Source organism: Xylaria bambusicola (assembly GCF_022495145.1).
Source record: "Xylaria bambusicola strain CBS 139988 unplaced genomic scaffold F5B22scaffold_21, whole genome shotgun sequence".
Lineage (NCBI taxonomy): Eukaryota > Fungi > Ascomycota > Sordariomycetes > Xylariales > Xylariaceae > Xylaria > Xylaria bambusicola.
In genome coordinates this window covers 217828-238472 of record NW_025953574.1, presented here as the reverse complement: position 1 = coordinate 238472, position 20645 = coordinate 217828, and the positions used below count along the sequence as shown (strand labels likewise).

Below are 20645 nucleotides of genomic sequence, written 5' to 3'. Positions count from 1 at the left end.
CTGTCCGATTTCTACTTATGATCTCCGACATGCAAGGCCGAAATACGGGTCCGTTCCATTGTTTCGGGACTCTTCGGAGCCTCTCATGCATCCCCTAAAGCGGAGCTCCAGTACACATCATATGTACATGTTTTTCCGTGTATAGACGAAGTTTACAGACGAAGTTTATAGGCGACAGTGCCCATCTAAAACGCACACTTGTCCAATCGGATATAATGCAACAACATTAAAAATGTTTCGTTTCCGTGTGACAAGGTCGAGTATGTATATTCAAGTTTGTGAGCCCATCTATGTATGTCTATAATACTATGCACAATTACCAAATAATGCAGCCAAGCACTTGTATCCAAACTGTCATATGATTCTTTATATTCCCCTTTCTCTACGCATCAGCTCGCCGGAGCGGGTGTGCCTCTGTATTCAGTACCCATTTGTCCAAATCGCAGAGCTCCCAATCACTAAAAATGAGGTAGAAGTATTTCAGCGTCTCGGCGAGCCAAAAGCTCTCCATGCTGTCCAACTGGTCCGGCTTCATCATCGTAATGTCATCTAGGGCTGCCGATGCATAGGCAGTTCGCGTGTGCTTCTCAATGGAGGTGAACATGTCCCAGGCTTTGTTCATCCATGTCTGGTCGCCAGTCAATCTGTACATGTAAAAGACTGATTCAATAGCTTCTGGTCGTAACTGGTATCTCCGGTCGTACACGTCAACCATCCCTAGAGGCAATCGGCGAGCGTCGACAAGTTCGGCGATCTGTTCATCTGTTAAGGTTTCATCTCTTTGACCAGAGCTCCAATGCTTTCTGATTGCATCTTTCCACTATAACACGCAGAGTCAGTTTATCGTCTATTTCTAGAGTTTCATCTCAATCTCAAAGTGGTAAAGACCATCTCGAGGCATTTATGCCCTTGAGGCCGCAAAACCCAACTAAGAATCGTACTACTTACTCTACTGTCACTCCACTGGCAGTCATTCTCCTCACATGGGATGTAATAGAATATCTCTGGCCCGATACCCGAGGGCGTACCGCTATAAGACCAAACACAACCATCGGTAAGCTCTGCGGCTACTTTGAGATCGTCAGGCCGGTTGAAGATCTTTGCTGCCATACCAAGCATGCCACCGACAAAACAAGTAAGATGTTGTGTTCGAGGGGTTGTAACCACGATTGCTTCCGCGTTGGGTGGTTTAGATACATGGGCATCCCCAAAGAAGCGGATGGGAAGGTTGCCTTGGTGCAGTGCGCGACGCAAGAGATGTTTCTCGGCAACATCAATGAACCCTTCGTACATTTTCCGTGGCTGCTCGAGAGAGCCTCCGAGAAGCAGGTACTGTTTTGGGAGATACTCATAAGCACTGTCGCTCATGCCACCAAGAGAAAAGCCATCGCCTTTGAAACTCATCGGTGAGGTAGAGGCATCAATCATGACTGGCCACATGCCCGGAAGCCGAGTGTTGCTTTGCGCAACTTCTAGCTCATCGTATATACGTTGTACAGCGTCATAGTACTGCATATCTCCCGTCAATTGGGACATCTTGGTGAACTCAAGACTGAGAGAGCCGATCTCGGCCAACAAAACTGTCGTCGGTGCCCTTTGAGCCCTGCCCCGAACATAATTCCTCCAATTAAATCGAGGTATAGGCATTCTATTTGGGGTATCAAAGGCAGTCATTAAAAGGTTTGCGACCTCAGTAGACTTATTCAACAGACTGGGATATTGTTTGTCACTCAATTCGTATGCAGCCAAAAATCCACCAAGATATCGGATGGTGGTCTCAAACACGTTAATATCCTGTGACATGGTGGTCGTAAAATCAATCTCATCGCAAGCCTTCACCGAAGTCTCAAACTCGTCTCTTAAGCCAAGAAGCCATAATGTATCTAGTGAATCGACCAGAGTAGCGGCCCAGCCACCAAAGGGATCTTTATACTGGCCCGAGATAGGCTTGATCTCATCGTGACCCCACGCATTCTTTTTATAGCCCTCCCAGCTGTGGTGGAAGCTCTCTTTTACTACGGCTAGCCTCGTAAGTCGCTCGTCTCTCGAGGTGGCGTCCTCCTGCGGCCTAGGAGCTTGTATTCGGGGAATAGGCCGCGCAGGCTTGTTCGTCGGCAGCTGGGCGAGTGTATCAACTTGGTACCGTGTTGGCAGCCGTGTCCATCGTTCACCACCTCCATTCTTGGACCCGGGCATGGAGCTAAACAAGCCTGTGGTGCCTGATCCTCCCGAGTTGTAGTACCACGAAGCCAGAACCCAAAAGGCAACGATGGCGAGTATAATCCTCACACGGCGCACAGCCATCGTAGGCTACGTCTAAAATATCTCAAGCCGGATATCGGTACAAATTTCGAGAAGCCACCATCACTTCGACTGCGAACAGCTGTTAAATCGTAACATGCGTCGATGTCGGTGCAATTGGACTGCGGCGGACGGATTTAAAGTTAAGCCTAGACACACAGTGCCAGCTGTGTACAAAACAACAACAAACTTTCGATCAGCCGAGTAAGTAAGCTGGTAATTGGAAATGCTAATAATGGAAAGGCAGGGAAATTATATGCAAAGGCAAAGGGAATAGACAAACTAAATCGAAAAATCAAGGTCACGAAGCATGATCCAATACAGTAGGTTGGAAAACTACTGGAGTTTGAATTTGGGCAGATGGAGATGAGGGATGCGCCTGTAGTGCGCGACAGGTCCCCTATCAGACCCCTGTTAGTTCAATACCTCTAGCACTATCAGTCCTGAGGAGGTACCCAGGTAAAGTGGATCCCTAAAGCTTCAATCACAGATCTGCAAGGCAGTTCGAAATGGCAGGGGTGGTCCGTTGCCGTGAAAAAATCAGAAATAACCAAGCACATAGACATTTTACATAGAGGTCTACTACCTACTCAAGGGTACGTGTTAATGAGCTGTATATTCTTGAAACTATATATGTACCTAGGTATTCGCTGTACCAGCAGCTCCTTGAAGGTACCTACCTAGGTAGTGATTGAAGGTCATGCTGGGAGCGCTTACCTAGCTGACCACTTGTGTACATACCTACCTAGTATACCCCACGTTCTGCCACGTCTCTCTCTGTGTCTTTACTGCTCATTAGAATCTGCCCAAAAGAGACACCAGGATAAAATGATTGAACACTTGAGCACCCCACTTGTTGCACGTCATTGCTCTTTGGTGTAGGTAATAGGTACCTAGGTATGTACTAATGGAGTCCCTAAGGGCCGGGCACCGATGCGGGCGCGGGCGCGGGCTTGGGTGGTTGAGCATCCCCCATCTTGCACAGGAGGCACGTGGCCCCACAGCCCACTACCTAGGTACCTACACATGTACCTACCTACCTACCTACCTACCTACATAACCTACATAATCTACATAATCTACATAACCTACCTAGTATGCAACAGGTGGCATCATTGAGATAGCATCAAATACACAGACAAGTAGCTAGTAGTTCACCTACATCCCGTCTCCTCCTCCAGAGCACACAACGCAATTGCAATTTGCTTCTCTCAAGCCCCCGTCTCTTCGAAATAATGGGCGCCTAACTGCCTCTCTGCAGCTTAACAGACCTTTGCACTCCCTTGTCCTCCGCCTCTTTCCATCGTCCGAGACGCCCGAGATGCGCCTCCTTTGGTATGCCGGGGTAAGCTCAGTCCTGGTTCCCTCGTATCTATATTCCATCATTGCCAACGCTGCTTCACCTCTCCAAGACCCCCAAAGACTTACCACGCTAATGTCTAACTCAATCATCTTAGGCCTCGACGGGGCTGGCCACCGGCGTCATTGCCTACGCCTTCAACCAGCGTGCCAACTTCTACTCCGCCATGGTCTATCTGTCACAGAACAACCTCAGCCTCATGGTTCGCCTCCCCATTTGCCCTCTCCGTTCTACTCACATCTGGGCGCAACAATTCCTCTGACTAACCCGAATCTGGCACCGACGATAGATCCTAGTCAACCTTGTTCTACTGGTATACGCATCCTTTGTCTGGGGACTTCAAAGATTATGTTATGGCCCTCTGCGACCTGTTGAGATCGAGCAACTCTACGAGAAAGCTTGGTTTGCCGTTACCGAGACCTGCCTCGCCATGACTATCTTTCGTGAGGAGGTTGGCGGCTGGTTTCTTGTTATGTTTACCGCCCTAGTCACCGGAAAAGTGTGGGAATGGATAGGTGAGGGCCGTGTCGAAGTGCTGGAACAACAACCCCCCGCCAACCCGAGATTATTTCATCTACGACTTAGCGTCTCCCTTCTACTCAGCGTGGCTTACGACACCTGGCTATTCTCCTATGCGGTTCACGTTGTCATTCAGCAAGCACGTCCTAACATGATGGTCATGTTCCTCTTCGAGTTTGCCATCCTGGCGACCTGTTCCACTCGCACCACCTGCCGCTATCTCCTATCTTTGATAGAGGCCGATATCACTAAGAAACAGACCCATACACGGCTCGAGGAGCGCCGGCGATTAGTTCGAGAACAGCGCAACGACATCTTGAGACGTAGAGAGTCTGATGATTCTGCTGAAGCTGAAGCCGCCCGACAAGAAGAACTTCCAGATGAGGATGATATCGATGAGATGGATATCGAAGTGCCTGGTTGGGAATCTAAGGGACATTGGATACTATCCCTTGACCTATTTACAGGTAGGAGGTCACGTAATCTGTGATTAGCTTCCTTTGCTAACGCCATTCAGACTTGATTAAGCTCGTAATCTACTCTGTATTTTTTGCGATCCTCATGATGTTCTACGGGCTCCCCATCCACATAATGCGAGATCTTTTTATGACTGCACGTTCCTTCGTAAAGCGCCTTGGTGCTCTAATGAGGTATCGGAAAGCGCTACAGGACATGAACAAGTACCCAGATGCTACTCAGGAAGACCTAAGCAGAGAGGACACTTGTATCATTTGCAGGGAGGATATGAGACCTTGGGACCCCACAGCTGTCGGTGCAGTGGAACGTTCCCGGCCGAAGAAGCTCCCATGTGGGCACATCTTACATTTCGGCTGTCTCAAGGGCTGGTTGGAGAGGCAGCAGGTATGCCCCACTTGTCGACGCTCGGTTGTCATCGATGGAACGAACCCCGATAGAAATGCTGCGACACAGGCTCCTGAAGCCGGCAGGCAGCCTCAGCCTCCAGCCCCAGGTGCGCCCGGTGGTGGTGCTGGTGCTGGTGCTGGAGGAGCACCAGGACCAGGAAATATTGGCCAGCCTGCTCAGGGTCGGGGCAATATCCGCGTATTTCAGTTCGGCCCAATAAGATTGGGCTTTGCTCAAGGCGATGCGCAGGATATAAATGATCTGGCGAACCAGATGCGTCAGCCTCGTGAAGGTGTAAACCCACCTATCATCCCTCCTGCTCTGCCGACGCCGACTACAACAGCTCCGCCAATCAATCTCAACAACGCCCAGAACAGCATTGAAAGCATGCAGGCACAACTCCATGAGATCTCGAACAGAATACAACAAGAAATGTATGCCTTGCAAACCACTCAGGCCGAACTACACACTCTCTATGCTTTGACCGTAGAATTGAACCGATTGCGTCAATTTCAGCCACAGGCGGTTGCCGGGGGTGGCAGTCCATTTGCTCAACCAGGAGTTAATGCTCAGTTCATAGCTCAGCAACCACATATACATTTCCCCAACAATACAATGTATATTCCCCCCTCCCCTGTTACGAGGCATGGTGGTCCTTCGTATGCATCTGCCATCCCCTCTGGTAGCCAAGATCTTCCCGAAGGAGTATCCATCCCTCCTGGTTGGTCGCTATTACCACTTCAGCGCCTCGATGGTCAACCCTCACAGCAACACGTGGGAAGCCATCATAATCAAACTACCTCATCGTATGATGTTTCACACCAACACGCCCAACCAGCAACACACTCAGCTAGAAATGACCTAGTTCACAACTTGAATGGTAATGCGGGTTCTTCTACTTCATCCACCGATGCTCAGACTCCGGTGCGAAGCAGCGATGCGCAAGGCGGAATGGATAGAAACCCCGGGTCATCGACGAATCAGACACAGACAGAGCCCCCAAATGTAGCAGCTCCCACTCCGTTGATACCACAGTGGGGCGGATCCTCTCAACTGCTTTTCAACAATCCAGGCAGCTCCTCTACGACAACTCCCCCTAATACAAGGAACGAGAATACCATTGAGGCTGCATCTCGTGCAGCCAGCTCCAGCGACAGTGATAATGAAGGACTAGATAAGAATAAAAGTAAGGGTAAAGCCAAGGCCGCGACTGTCGAGGACGTGGAAGAGGACGAGTCGGATTGAGATCTTTGTACTATATTGGGTTTGTGAGATTGCATCATGGCATGGCGTTGGAGGCGTTGACTTTAATGTCCCTAAAAAGGGGCCAGATTAGATTGGCCTCGTTCTACTACACGCTCAGCATTCATATCAATACATTATTTGAGCCCAATGCTCAAGACATCAGAAGACCAAATATTAAAAGTATCCTTTAGCTTTCTATTTACTTTTTCCATTGGCTTAAAAGCCTATGCGTATCTTTATAAGATTTTTAACTATCCATGTTTCCGACATATCTTGCAGCCTTTTAAAACTACACTATTAGCAGCTATATATGGCCTTGTTATAATTAAAGTTTAATCACTAAATAATCACCGAATAATTAGGGAACAATAAGGGCATAATAAAGTATAGCTAACATACAATCATGGCTTAAATAATAGATGGCTACTAAAGGAATTAAACTTACATTAAAGACCATTAAGGAGGTGAAAGTCTTATCTATGTAACGTGTGCGGTAGATCTAAAAGCGCTAGTAAACTGAATACGGAAGGTCAGAGAATGTCATCACACCAATGCTCATTCGTAACCCCTCTCTCAGCTGGAATTGGCCTAATACTGAGTATTTCTTCACACGACCGGTATTGTACCTTAACGAGAAAGTGCAAATTTTCGAACGGGTACCAATATTAACGCGCAAAGAAAAAAAAAATTCAAGAAAGACAAAGCTTGAAAAATGAGTTCCGGGACAGCGCCATCCCGACGTCGCCAGACGGCGTTGGCTGTGATCGATACCTACAACAAGTGGGATCTCGAAGCCATGGTAGCAATTCGCACCGAAGACTGCGTGCATCAAGTTCTCCCTCGTACGTGGCAGCACAGCGCCTTACCCTGACTTATCTAGCTACCTACCTCTCTACCTACTATGCCCAGAATGTAAAACGCTCACCATCTCCCCAGAATCCCTTGGCCGTCAGCCCCTGAACAACGCAGAGTACAAGGCGTACTTCGCGACTTGGATACCGCTCTTCAAAGACTTCACCGTGACCGTCAACGACCTAGTCGAGGATGAAAAAGAGAACAAGGTCGTCATGTGGGCGAAGAGCACGGCGATGACGGAAGTCGGGCCATATGCCAATGAGGTGAGTGTCCCATTTCCCTCAAGAAATTATTTCCCTACAATACTATTTTTGAAATGCGTCAGCTTGTATTGTCGAAGTTGTGATGATGAGAAAATAGAATCAACCAAGAAACAAAATAGAAATCAGTGTCAAAGATACATAACAAGATATTAATCGAGAAGCAAACCCATACTAATTTTCTTCGTTTCTAATAAAGTACGTCCTTATCCTACATATGAACGAAGCGGGGGATAAGATCACCAAGTTCCTCGAGTTCGTCGACTCGCAGTTCAGCGTCACGTTCTTCACTAAGTTGCGGGAGCATCAAGCCCAAAAGGCGAACAGCAGCTGAAGCAAAGTTCGAGGACAATTGTGGTGCATTCAACTGTTGGAGGGGGGTATGTAGCTAATATCTCACCGTGTATATTGCCTACCTGGGAAAGGTTGCAAGATATCAGAATCATGCATAAACAAAACCTCTTGCAAAGATACGCCATACTTACTTATGTAAAAACAACCTCTTTCGAGAAATAAAATTAGCGCCCTGTAATAGTAGCGCCACCAATCTTGAGGACGCTCTGCGTCCATCTTTAGGGTTAAGTCAGGCCTTCACGTGTTAGTCCAGGTTGCCCTATCAGATGAAATACAGACATGCATGCCGACTTACTAACGACATAGCTGTGATATTGGTGAGACCGTTTAGTCTGTGCTTACTCGTGCAGTAGTTTAGCGCTTTTCTCCAGGTCTCGATCTCCCTAGCCTTGGTAGTCGACCATCGAAGAGGAGTAAGTGGGTGTCAGCCCTCCACCGTACCAAGCAGCTGGGTCGTGGGGGAGGGCTCATCTCTTGTTGAAAGGATTCCTCGCTTTTCTACGGCGAGGTTATTCTTAGAGTGCCCGCACGGAAGTAAGTAACTGCGGCTGAATAGGAGGCATATTGTGCTAGAACCATCGCCTTGGCTCCAGCTCGTCTGGCATTGAACTCGGCGTTGCGAGATGAGGATATCTGCTGCGAAAGAAGCTCCTGCTAACACATTGCACGCTGGTTAAGTGAATTGTCCTCGACTTCATCTCACGCTCACATTGTTAAGCATAGTAGCTGCATGTCTTCTTAGACCCCCCACGTGAAAGACTGCTTAGCAACGCCCAAGTATATGACGTAAGACTTCAGGTGAGGCACGAGTTCGTACAGCGAGGAACGAAGACCAATGATGTCTAGACGAACCCGGAGGGTCAACTCCCTTAGATGTATGAAGTAGGTATGCCCAATTAGATGTCCATTCCTGGGCGAAGAACGACAAGCTTGGCATAGACTCTGCAGTAGGTTAGTACAATGCGAGGATAACGCCGTGGATGTACTATACACCTCCTCCAGGGTCTTCAATGTTAGCTCGGGACTTCTTCTCATTGTCTATTAAGACTAGCTATCTACTAGCTAGGCCATGCTTATTCGGCTGGCTATGGTTTCATCATCCCCTCATTATCACCTAGTTATTCAGTGCTTATACGGTGATTAGAGAGTAATTAGACCTCGATTACTCTGTATAGCACTGGCAATAACACTCTTAATGAATCCTTGCTTCTGTATTGGGCTAACATTGAAGACCTTAGAATAGGCGTAGGGCTGATCCTTGACCTCTCATCTACATCGAGGTTACATTGTCGATCTACCTATCTCTATCGCTGGCCGGCCGCGTGCGACGTTAGCAGAAAGCCACATGCAACTTCTTCCGTTTCGGGCACCTAGCGTGTGCTTTGGCAGAAGCGTGGGTTAGGTTAAGTCAGACGTAGTCTAGTGTTCAACTAACGGTCGACTGTTAGTTCCGGCCAAGATGTTGTCCATTGTCAGATTGCTTGGGGTATTATTAGCAGCAAAAGGGCGGTGTGGCGACAAGATGGAAGATACGATCACATATAGGGCTATGGGAATGTGCCGCTTTGTATTCACCTTCGCCGCACGTTCGATAAGCGAGGTGCGTACATAAGCTCGTCTAGTGTGCATCAGTATCTTACGTCAGTAAATTCGACGTATTCGCGTAGATACCTGAAGAAAATTCTTACCCATGTTTTGTAATATGCAGTGCTGCGGTAGTTGGGCGGTTCGTTGGCCGAAATCTTGCCCATCCCTCCCTGTGCTCCCGAGTATATGGGGCCAGAATTCCAATTTACCAGCTATTCGGGATTGACGAGGATGGGTGGCAAGCTATGCCAGTTTCCGGGAATAGATGGGAGTTCCTCTGAACCTCTGGCGTTAGCACTAGCTTTAGCTTCTCTTTTCTTTCACTATCAATGATTCACACTGCGGGCACGTGTAACGGAGATAGCCATGTATACATGCAGCATCCTCAGACAGGTCTACTAAACTAGTAGTCGTTATAGTCTTATCTTACGCTTCCATGTCCGTAACATATCCAGGTAGCTACTACTGTGGGACAATAAGCGTCGCCACCAAGGTGAGAGAGAAAAATGAATAGGCGACTCGGCTCATGCCGTATGTTATATCGTGAGATAACTGCCATATCGCCTCAACACCGCCCGACAATAGCAACTGGGTTCGCAAAGTGATGCCTTGTCTGATAGGTTAATATACTAGCTGTAACTACTGACGCAGGGTAGGTAATGCGGCGCTTTTAGATCTACCGTACATGTACATTGCATATGCAAGGCTTACACCTCCTCCAGGGTCTTCAATATTAGCTAAATACCTCTCATTTTCTACTAAGACTCTTCAGTAGTTATCTGTTAGTTAAGCCATGATTAGAGGTTAGCTATGACTCTGTTATGCCCTTATCATCACCTGGTTATTTATAGTTGAACAGTGATGAACCAGGCCTTGGTTATAACACTGCTGCCAAATTCTTGCTTTCGTAGTGGGCTACCATTGAAAACGATGTAACGGGTGTAATAGGTACTTAATATAACGAGAGCAGCATAAGTACAATCGACGAATAAGAAGGACTTACTACGTAGTACATATAAGTCGCATCGGATATTTCGCGCCAAGGAGAATAAGCACATAGCTCCATCTCGACAAGTAAAAGCTACCAATACATCGGGCACGAGCACATTCACAAGCTTGCTCACCGATCTCGACAACCCGCACGTGTGCCCAAGGAAGCAGACCGAATGCCCTTATAGATATCATCTACTGACTAATGAACTAGTAGTCTCGCACTAAATCTGCCCGGGTCCCGACGATCCGGAACAGAAAAGGCTGGGCACATGCGCAAAGAGCGGCTGTGCATATATGTACACATACAAAAACGCGTGGATATGGAAACGGAACGAAAAGGATTGCGTAACGTAAGACGACACAACGCCGCGGCGATCAGACTAGTCATGTTAGGCAACGCAGTTGAAAAAAAAAAAACAAGTGAGAATAAGAAGCTTGTGCTCGCGGCCGGCCCGAGGGTAGCACAGGGAGGAGGATATCGGAGCGGGTCGGAAAGGGGGGTTTTCGGTTCAAGGCTGGTTGGGCTTACGCGGGTTACCCTATCCATTCTATCTTACGCCGTTCATGTCCTCGCTTAATGTGGAAAAAATTTGCTGCTTTCCTGTTCTAGCTATGCTGACAAGTTCAGATCGGAAGAGAGCTTACATGTTTTTTAAAGTTATTCTTTCGGAGGTCGCCGATGAATACCTATCGATCTCCTGGATAAATGTCTTGGGTGAAATCCCTTCGGACTATGAACGTGGGGGTCACAGTTAGCAAATGAGGGGTTATGTTTTGGATGATCACGGTCACGAGGTTCAAGGACAAGGTTCATGTAATGGAGGATTAATTTAGTTTATTCAGTGTAGAAAGAAGCCAGGGAAAATATTTTGGTCCCATGTATAACCAAAAAGCCTTGAACAGATAGAACCACCCAACGTAATGCCTCAGTTGCATGGGAATATAAGAGGAATAAAGAAGATAACTACCACCCTGCCTAGACGCCGTGTATATGCCGAGGACACTCCGTAGAAACGGTGACGAGATGAGGAAAAGCCAAAGAGACAACCTGAGTGACCATGATGCAGAAAGGAGACCCCTTAAGAAATCAAGCAATCCGCGACTCCGTGCCCATGCAGTAGATGTCCACCCCCTAGCCGATCAGGAAATATGCAAGTTTAGAAAAATTGAGATGGGTATGGATATATGATGATTATGATGTAAATCAATACTCCGTAACTGGCAACACGAACCGGACCTTCTTCTTCCTAGGCTTTGCAGCCGGTATATCTATAGGTTGAGTCTTCTTCTCTGTACCATCGTCGAGATCCTCAGTACTGAGCCCCATCTCACTTCTCGTCTCCTTCTCTGGTTCTTCGTCGATAGACCAAACGTCCGGGCTGGGTTCGCGCCAGGAGTGTCGGCGCTGCAATGTCCTAGCGTGAGGCCTGACACGACGAGATGGAGGTGGCGGCGCAAAGCGCTTGGCTAGACGACCCCTGGGCGAGCCCACGTGGAATGAAGGTGATGAAGGCGAGAGTAGAGAGTCTGAGCCTCGACGGTTGGGAGAGCTACGACGTGGGCAATCGAAGTAGTCGTCGAGACCGAAGGGGAGTGGCTTCTGAGGAGTGAAGCGAATGTATTCCTCTCCATCATCATCCTCGTCTTCGTCGTCATCATCAAGGATAGCACAGCCTGCTTCTTTGCTCCTGGCTTTGTATCGTCTGAGGCCGTCGAGCGTTGAAGGGCTCACGCTTCTCACTATTTGACGGGGGCTGTTCGAGTCCTCGATGCCCGCATCGAAGTCGAACTGAAACTCTAGCTCTTCCTCCATAGGGGTTGCGGGTGTTAGGAAGTATTTGAGAGGGTTCTCGGGCCTTCTCGAGATGTCGATGTCTTCGTCATCTGTAGAGAGCCCGTCTTTGTCCTCATCTAGTGCCGGCGGGATGCGGCTAGGGCTTGAGGGCCACAGCCCGCTAGGTGGCCACGATTGTCGATGCATTGATGTGCGAGCATCGGATGGTAAGAGAGGCATCTTGATTAGGCAGTTAAGCTTGGTACACGAATAAGGATCCTCAACAGCAATGAAAGTTCAAGTTTCTGAGTGTTCATTCATTTCAAGCTTAGATGATATAGGTGAGTAATGGGGATTTGAGGGGGGGAGGCACTCTTTTATAGAATTAATGCTTCAGTAATGCCGGGCCCAAGCCGGCTCACAATGAAGAAGCGTAGCGAAGGTGTAGAGGAAATATAGCAAGAGCAACCTCGAGCCAGAAGTAATCAATCAAAATCACACAAGACAGGGAAACGCATGGTGGTGAGGCCAGATAGATAGATATATATATATTACCACAGGCAGACGATATATGTAAGATAGGGTGGCTGGTGCTCGGTCGGTTAGTCACCTGTTGGTCGAAAGAAGCTGCCTTATGGGTTACCCGGTAGCAGATCAAGACGAAGAGTGGTGGTCATCCCGGTCACTCAGCTGTCAAGACGGTTAGTTATCTTAGCAAACCCCACAAGAGGGAGGAGCTCCATACCCTTGAGGGACACCGGGTTCTGATCGGACTATTCCTTATTGCCGTGAATCAATCACAGGGCGCAGGGCACGACGCGACGACTCACATCTTGGACTAGCAGAGAGTAGCTGGAGGGGGGAGGCGAGGAGGGAGACACGATCCCAAAGCGGAATCACGCACAGGAAGATGGTGTGCGGCCCAGCAGCGTAGTGCGAGAACCGGGCGAGGATACGAGTGCACCGACTGTGTCTACCTGTTGGTCTACCTGTTGAGTACGTCGTAAGAAATCGTAAGTGGTAAGACACACGGTTTATCTGCCACCCCCCCACCGCTGGTCGACTGTGGGCAACTTGGTCATTACTAGGCATGTTCGTGCTCGCTAGTGCTGCTAGACAAGGGCATCTGACATGGTTGCACACCCTCTTCCATGGCCGTACCCAGAGTCTCCGGCGTCGATGTGCGCGGAATGTGCGTCTGTATGCGACGCTGGTGAGGCTCGTGAGCTTCGGTATCATTCGCTGGTGTCTTGGTGAGTCGATGGCAATGCACAGCCAGGGGTCGGGGGTTGCGCATCACTGCAGCCCGTCCGCGCTGTACCTTGCAGCAGTTGGGTGCTCGACGGCGCTGAACCACACAGACACGCATAAACTGGGCGACATTTCCAATCAAAGCCCCGGCTGCTGCGGCTATGATGGGGAACTACCTAGATCTAGCAAATGTGCAGTATCGAGGGCATCGTTGCCTGCCACTTCCAACAGGCAGGCAGGTAGGCAGGCATATCCCAAGAGTGAGTCCACCACCACCTATTCAAGACATCTTGCTATCATATCATCATAATACCTACTTACTTATACTACATACCTAGACTAGGTACGCTATCTGTGCACCAACCTGTATGTGACGTAATGTGCATGTATTCAAACGGGTTTGGTAAGACAGACAGACAGACGGACAGACAGTCGACGAACTATACTATCTGACTATTATCGAGGAGACAAGGGACAGAATGATCACCTAAGCTTCGTTAGTTGATAGCGTAAACAAGGAATCTTGGCTAGCTTCAGCGCTGCTTAAGTAGAATATCGATATCCACCATCTGAAGTACAAGTACCGTAGTACAGCAGGCAGGGAGAGAGATGGCCATTGTTCAAATCGGCGCATCGGGTTGAGAAATGCCATGTTCAAGCCATGTTTACCTACCCTCGCTACCTACCTACTTCGTAGGTATGCAAATGCTGCTAAGTACATGGGCATTACACAGCCTGCACAACCCACCCGCTTCTCCGCATGTCGATCGAGAGGCAAATACTGTGTAGCCTTAGTGTAGGTATCTCGTCTATGTAGGTAGTTGTCTCGGTTGTGAACAAAATGCCTGTTACTTTTTAAGGTTGGTTACCTATTTACTTTACATGCCTTTCTCCTCTCTGCCTACTCGCCTACCTCCCTACTGCATGCTCCCCTCACTCGCCTACCTTGCCTTGCAGTTGCAGGCAGATACCATCCATCCTACGGTAGATACCACCTACCGTTTATTGACCACACCTACCACCCACCCCCTTGCCACCTCTCGGTGTGACTGGGGAATGGGAATCGATTTGCATAATGTAGGTAGGTAAATGGGAGACGGATCTTGTTTGCCTACGAGAAACCCCTCCTTAGAGTCCTGAGAGTGCTTCAACGCGCGTCAGATGACAGAGCTTATCAACCGGCCAATGTCCCGGGTGCAACCCAACGAGGAGTCGTGAATTTGAGAGTCAACGGTTTAGAGTCATAACTGCCACTAGATGCCCCTCACCGGAAGGACTCGGAAGCTTGATTCCACCTGTCGACTTGGGTTGTTTTCACGCTGCCTTGAAATTCCCCGATAGGCGATGCATATACAAATCGCCTTTCTTCACACAAAGGTGAATCTTCTTTTTGGGAGGGTTGATCCTACTTAGCACTTCATGATACTTACTAACCTACCGTACCTAGCCAAGAGATACAGATACATAGTAGAAAAGTAACATGCCTAACCTTGGTCAATACAGGCCTTGTCGATTAGCGGAGCTAACCTAGCTATCTATCAGATCTATCCGCCTACCTCCTACACTAGGACCGCACCACACACACCCAACCCATAGCCAAGCAAAAAAAACAGACGGTCATATCTTGTTTTATCAACCACCGCCTCCACACAGGGCAGCTCGTCTCTTCCCTTCCCATCTGGGCTTGTGGTTTAGTGGTATAATACTCCCTTAGCATTGATAAGGTGTTTCTCTCCTCAAAGAGAACATTCAGTGATTGGGAGTGGTCCGGGGTTCGATTCCCCGCGAGTCCATCGTCGGTGGTTCAATCCCACCTATACCCTCGATTTTCTCCGAATTGGTGTAGTGGCTAACATTTGACGCTCTCATCCCACGGGGTACCGTCAAGCCCGGGGTTCGATTCCCCGATTCGGAGTGAAAGCCCATGGCATAAAATTTTGGAGCTTTGGAACTTTTTTTATGGCCCTTCCTTCTTGGTTTCAGACTGCGTGCGGCCTTCCAAGAGAGAGTATGCACAAACAGGTCATGAGTGACTGCTAGATGGATGGGTTTACCTTGCTTGTTAAGTAAGTAGACTCCGAAACAAATAGGGTGGGTTGTTCCTCTTGAGTTTTTGCATATTATCAACTGTGAAATGCATGTTTTCCTTGTTGCCCGCATGTTGCTGGGTATCTATCTCCCTTCGAGGAAGATATGAACTGTCGATCTTTGGCCATTAAGAACATTGATGCTACTTTTCTGAATCTAGTGTCCATGCGCACTGCACCTAGCATTGTAAGTAGCTAGCTAGTCTGCTAGGACTTGGTCAAATGGTCCTAGATATCCTAGCGAGACAACACTAATCAGCTTCGCGTGTTGAGGTTGAAAATCCCAGTAGGGGATCATCGCTGCATATTTTGCATTTCGGCTCAACCCGTGCCGTCTGGCGATCGCCCTTCACAATGGCGAAGACCAACCTTCTTTCTCGGCAGTAAAAATAGCACCTGCTAGTATGTACCGTATGTATCTACTTGTCTCGGCTACATAGAACGGTCTCCTTGAATAAATCCGAGTCGAGTGGCCGCTGGACGACTGTCACGTGAAATATACAACCACGTGAGGATCTAGGAGGGTACCTATGTCCAATCAGCATCCAACCCAGGCAAGTCGAGTATCTGAATGCTGGGTTGGAGTAACCACCTTATTTCTTAGTCCAACGGTTAGGCTCTTTCTCGTCGTTGTGCTCGCGGCTGTCACGGCTGCCGTAGCTGTCGCCATCGTCGATCTCTCTTCGATCAAGTGCCCAGGCGCGGTCATTCCAGAATTATTCCCTTTGGGACAATATATCCCAGTGAAACGCCTGACCAGAAACCTGGCTCTACTCACACAGATGTGGAGTTGTTTCAGAGCGTCTTGTTTTGCGTGACTCTGAGCTGAGTCTACTATGACGTCGACAGTCCGTGTTCGAATAGAGTTTGGGACCTGCAACGGGCCCTGACGCCACGTTACACTACCTCTCTATATCCTAGACCTTGCACATGGCCCATTCCTCTGGGTCTTGGTTCTGACCTGGATATTCGGGACATTTAATAAACACCTTGTCAGCCGTTCCCAACGGTGCGGGTGAGCAAGCCGCCAAGAGATACAACCATTTGACCACCGACCTCCCCGGACGAAGAGCACTGCCGGGACAGATGCATCGAGAATATGGCTAGAGATCGGTTTCTGGCCGAGACCAGATGATAGGAACAGCATCACACACCTTGAATTTGTTTGCCGTCGCTGAGAGATGACTCATCATATATAGCCCAACTAACATCAAACGATTCCTTCCTAAGATAGGAACCAGTGCAGAGCGTAATTGAGTTTCAAGTGCTTTGGTTAGGAAATGACAACAGCGCGGATCTACCACACCCACTAGCTTCCTCGAGCTCAACACGACACGTGGTGTTCCCAGGATCTATCAGTTAGTTCCTGGTCATTTAGACACGCTCGCCGTGTTCTAAGGTCGTGGCATGGCGAGCGCAGACCAAACTTCACCTCAGCTCACCTTATCTTGATCACTCTTTGAAGAGACGAGATATGACGATACCTATTATAATCCGTATTTTGGTAAGTATACTTCAAGCTGCTAGGGAGAAATTCTGGCTAAGAAATCATCATCTCCTAGCTATCAATGTTCAAGCCGTAGGTTGAGCAAGGGAGCCGATGTTTCCTGTAACCGACTCGCCTGACCTTCAACCTTCATTGCTCGGCCTGCCTGTTGAAGTCATTATACTATAACGACGATAGAGAAAGTTTTAGAGCCGAACCTATATTGACTCCTCTTTGCGGACTGTTCTTAATGCCACAGCCTTGTCTTCTGCAGACATCATCTTGTGTCAAAATCTCCAGCTGATGCTGTAGTAGGACGTAAACATCAAATAAAAGGGGTATAACCTCCAAATCAAAGCGGCATACCCCCTAAATAAAGATCGTATGAAGGACGGATATACTGTGGCCTATTGATAGTATTTGTCTAGTGAATAACTCGATGCACTTATCGAGAGCAAGGTCTATTAAATCAAGGTATCTACCTACCCCTATGATACAAACCCTATTAGAAAAGAAACACGCAAGCAAGCCGGCGCTGACTTGGTTAGAAAGTCATTGGATTAGGAATAATATGAAAGAGTAATAGTACTCACGTATGCCGATAGGTCACGAATGGCACTCGACCTCCAATGCAGTTTGGGATCAAGAACGAATGGGATCCGACAGCTGCACATTCATGTCCCGAGACATGTCCAATGCCACGGCCGGTTGCCACGATTGAGTCGGTAGTTTGTCAGTAAAGCCGGAGACCCGCCTTCTTCCGAGCGGGAGGAAATACCAACCACGTCAGTCGGTCGAGACACGACGAACTACAGGGTTGTCCCTTCCACCTTATCAAAAGAGCGGTGAGGCTGTCTCTCGTCGGCAATGCCAAGTAACCCCACCACGAGGTTGGGTGTCTTCGCGATATGCCATTCTATTCCATCGAGCATAGGTATAGCTTTTGATGTCATACTAGACAATGTTTGCACAGCTAACTCGTTTTGATACGCCGAGGTAATACCATCAAAAGTGCATTCTGTGGAACCTATTACAGCTCGTTCGTCGCTTTACCACCGGGTGGGGGCATACTTAGCGATGTGTCCTGGCGTTTTTCATCAAAAAGGGCTAAGTTTGTACGACAGGTCATGTGTCTGCAACAGGGCCGACTTTCTCGCCTTGAACTTCTAATTAAATAGGCATTTATTTGTCCTATCTAACCATAAATTACTACACCTAGACGAAATGCTCTGGCGAGATAGCATATATGGAAATCGATGTGTACAAACCAGATGCCTTCGGCTCCGACCTCAGTACTAGCATGCGTATGAAGCAAGGGATGTCTTGCCTGTCTGTCTGCCTGTCTGCCCAGTAGGACAGACCACTCCTCGTGACCGACTTGCAGAGTAACCATCGCTGGTGATGATAGGCATACCTTATGATATCTAGCTGTGTTGCGTGACTGATATACACATCTATGTCATGGAGTCGTCTTAGCTCGACTACACCTACATAAGAGACACGGATGTAGGATTGCATGCATGACTAGAGCCACAATGCATACGGCCGAGGCAGCTCTCTCTACAGACCGGGCGAGCCAATCAATTTGCATGAACAGGCTAATTGTGAGATCCGTTGCCTACTACTTGGGGGTTCCCATGAGGTTTGAGAAGGTCAATGTGTATAACATATGTTGATGTCTTGCCATCGCCCGATATGCAACAGGTGGGTCAAAGCCGCGTCTTCTTCAGATGGTACTTAGTATTATATTTTCTATGGTTTACAGGCATATGATTCTTTTCTTCATTCTCTGGACAGCTTGTAGTACAGCTATTCTAGGGTCTTCACTGTTAGCCCAATACAAAAAGCAAGGATTCAGTCAGAGCATTATTACCAATGCTATATGGAGTAACCAAGGTCTAATTACTATCTAACCACTATATAAGCTTTGAATAACTAGGTAGGCGGTAATGAGGGGATAAGAAAATTATAGCTAACGTATATAACCATGGTCTAATTAATAAATGACCAAGTAGTCTTGATAGAAAACGAAAGGCCTTAAGCTAACATTGAAGACCCCGGAGGAGTATTCGCAGTAAGCGAAGCAAATATGAACTAGATTCTTAAGTGTACCTACCGTATTGTGGTCCTAGGGCACCAACCAACCTCGGAGTGTGTCATATCAGCATCGTCATCAGCATCAGGGACGCCTGCCGGAGCCTTTAGATGCACAGGAATGAACCTAGCTTCGAATGCCATTCGCTCTTCCGCCGGTATAGACCCGCTTCTCCGGGCGTGTCTTACACTGTCCGGTTACCATTCCAATTGCCACGGGGTGTTCTGTGGTCGAACAAGTGTCCGGTGGTGAAGCAAGGGTGCGTTAGACCGCTCTGCCACGTCCTCCCACTGACAGACAGCAGGGAGCTACAACAAGCATTCACACGAGAAGCTGCTGCCTGCACATAGTGACTCCTCCGTCTGTCGAGGGGTTGATATAGGCGCATTGTGTCGTCCAGCTCTAGGCCGTACCGGGTTGAGGGCGTGGACGGGTGGTGGCTAATGCAGGCTCCCTTCGACGCTACAGCTGTATAGCCCCCGAATGGGCAAGGCGGTGGGACTGATGGCTTAACAAAGACCCTCTCTGCCGTGCCAATGCCTCTAGAACTACGGGAGTAATACGTAGTAGACGCGGAAGAGTAAAGGTTGTGTTGGCTTCCGTCAGGTCTGTAGACGTAACTACCTAGGTAAAGTGCCCTGGCTGCGACCTGCCTAGTTCCTCCCTAGGTACGAGCAAATAATATGTCATCGGCGGCATTGACGCTGCTGCGATATGCGATATGCGTTGTCGAAGAGTGTCTGGTTGTGCACCCACCCTTGCCCACATCTCGAGCTGACTGATGGCCCTCCTCTCACATATCTACATGTAGTGGACATGTACTTATGTAGTGCGGCACATAGGCCTCAAGTGCCTCAAGTGCAGAGCCACCAAGCCATTACAACCACCATATCGGAGGAGAGGATTTCGGCCTATTCGATCCCTTCTTTCTGTGCGTGTCTGTCCATTGGTGTAGAGCAAGTCGTATTCTAGTTTGGTGGTGTCTGGGTAACAAACCACCAGCCACAGGTCTCGCTTATTCCAGAGTCTGAGAAGGAAGACCAACTGGCAGCACCTAATTGCTACCCAAAGCCCAACTTGGGCATGAAACCCGCCACAGACGGACTCCGCAGTTTGGATTCTGTCGAGAAGACGCCAGAGACGTCTCTTCTAGACTTTTGGTTTTCCCCGAAAAGAACAGCTTTCACCTCTTGCAATTAGCATCTCCCCCTTCCCAGGCATACTACTTACTACTTACTACATACATACATACATACATACTACATGCTACATCCCTCCCAGATCCCAGATCCCAGATCTAGTAGTCTAGTACCTTGACCAAGACCACCCTCTTTGCAGTGAACTCGTTCCACAGAGCACCGAGCACAGATCACCAGACATAGCAGGGCAAACCCATCCGCCAACTTACACCGAAACGCAGCACCCACCCTCTCATGGCATAACATCGTGCCATCATCCATTTGTCTATCAGTCTGCCTGTCAATCAATCAATCAATCAATCAATCAGTCTATCAATCTATCTACCTATCTACCTATTGTATCTAGGTCCAACCCGATATTTGCCACAGGGGACGTCGTCTCACGATACCATTACGATTCCACCCTTCCCTCTGG

The 20645-nt window shown here is 48.4% G+C and overlaps 4 protein-coding genes and 2 non-coding genes across 6 annotated transcripts; 4 read left to right on the top strand and 2 right to left on the bottom strand.

The window, feature by feature from the left end:
• Positions 1-240: 240 nt before the first annotated feature.
• On the bottom strand, positions 241-2811 carry F5B22DRAFT_607165 (glycoside hydrolase). Its single transcript, XM_047974967.1, has 2 exons — positions 949-2811; positions 241-820 (listed from the first exon to the last, which is right to left on the bottom strand). The coding sequence occupies exons 1-2, from the start codon at positions 2302-2304 to the stop codon at positions 383-385; spliced, it is 1794 nt and encodes a 597-aa protein (XP_047830691.1). The 5' UTR covers positions 2305-2811; the 3' UTR covers positions 241-382.
• Positions 2812-3300: 489 nt separating this feature from the next.
• Positions 3301-6511, top strand: F5B22DRAFT_607162 (uncharacterized protein). The gene is made up of 5 exons (XM_047974966.1): positions 3301-3443; positions 3563-3646; positions 3759-3863; positions 3951-4647; positions 4698-6511. Exons 2-5 carry the CDS (start codon positions 3623-3625, stop codon positions 6287-6289), a joined length of 2418 nt encoding a protein of 805 aa, XP_047830690.1. The 5' UTR covers positions 3301-3443; positions 3563-3622; the 3' UTR covers positions 6290-6511.
• A 185-nt stretch (positions 6512-6696) lies between these two features.
• F5B22DRAFT_607159 (uncharacterized protein) lies at positions 6697-8010 on the top strand. Its single transcript, XM_047974965.1, has 3 exons — positions 6697-7131; positions 7226-7407; positions 7604-8010. The coding sequence occupies exons 1-3, from the start codon at positions 7002-7004 to the stop codon at positions 7736-7738; spliced, it is 447 nt and encodes a 148-aa protein (XP_047830689.1). The 5' UTR covers positions 6697-7001; the 3' UTR covers positions 7739-8010.
• Positions 8011-11213: 3203 nt separating this feature from the next.
• Positions 11214-12977, bottom strand: F5B22DRAFT_187622 (uncharacterized protein). The gene is made up of 3 exons (XM_047969469.1): positions 12943-12977; positions 12668-12802; positions 11214-12352 (listed from the first exon to the last, which is right to left on the bottom strand). The coding sequence occupies exon 3, from the start codon at positions 12350-12352 to the stop codon at positions 11543-11545; it is 810 nt and encodes a 269-aa protein (XP_047830688.1). The 5' UTR covers positions 12668-12802; positions 12943-12977; the 3' UTR covers positions 11214-11542.
• Positions 12978-15043: 2066 nt separating this feature from the next.
• On the top strand, positions 15044-15156 carry F5B22DRAFT_t107. The gene has a single exon. It is a non-coding gene; the product is annotated as a tRNA-Ala (tRNA).
• A 38-nt stretch (positions 15157-15194) lies between these two features.
• F5B22DRAFT_t108 lies at positions 15195-15278 on the top strand. The gene has a single exon. It is a non-coding gene; the product is annotated as a tRNA-Glu (tRNA).
• The last annotated feature ends 5367 nt before the right edge of the window (positions 15279-20645 follow it).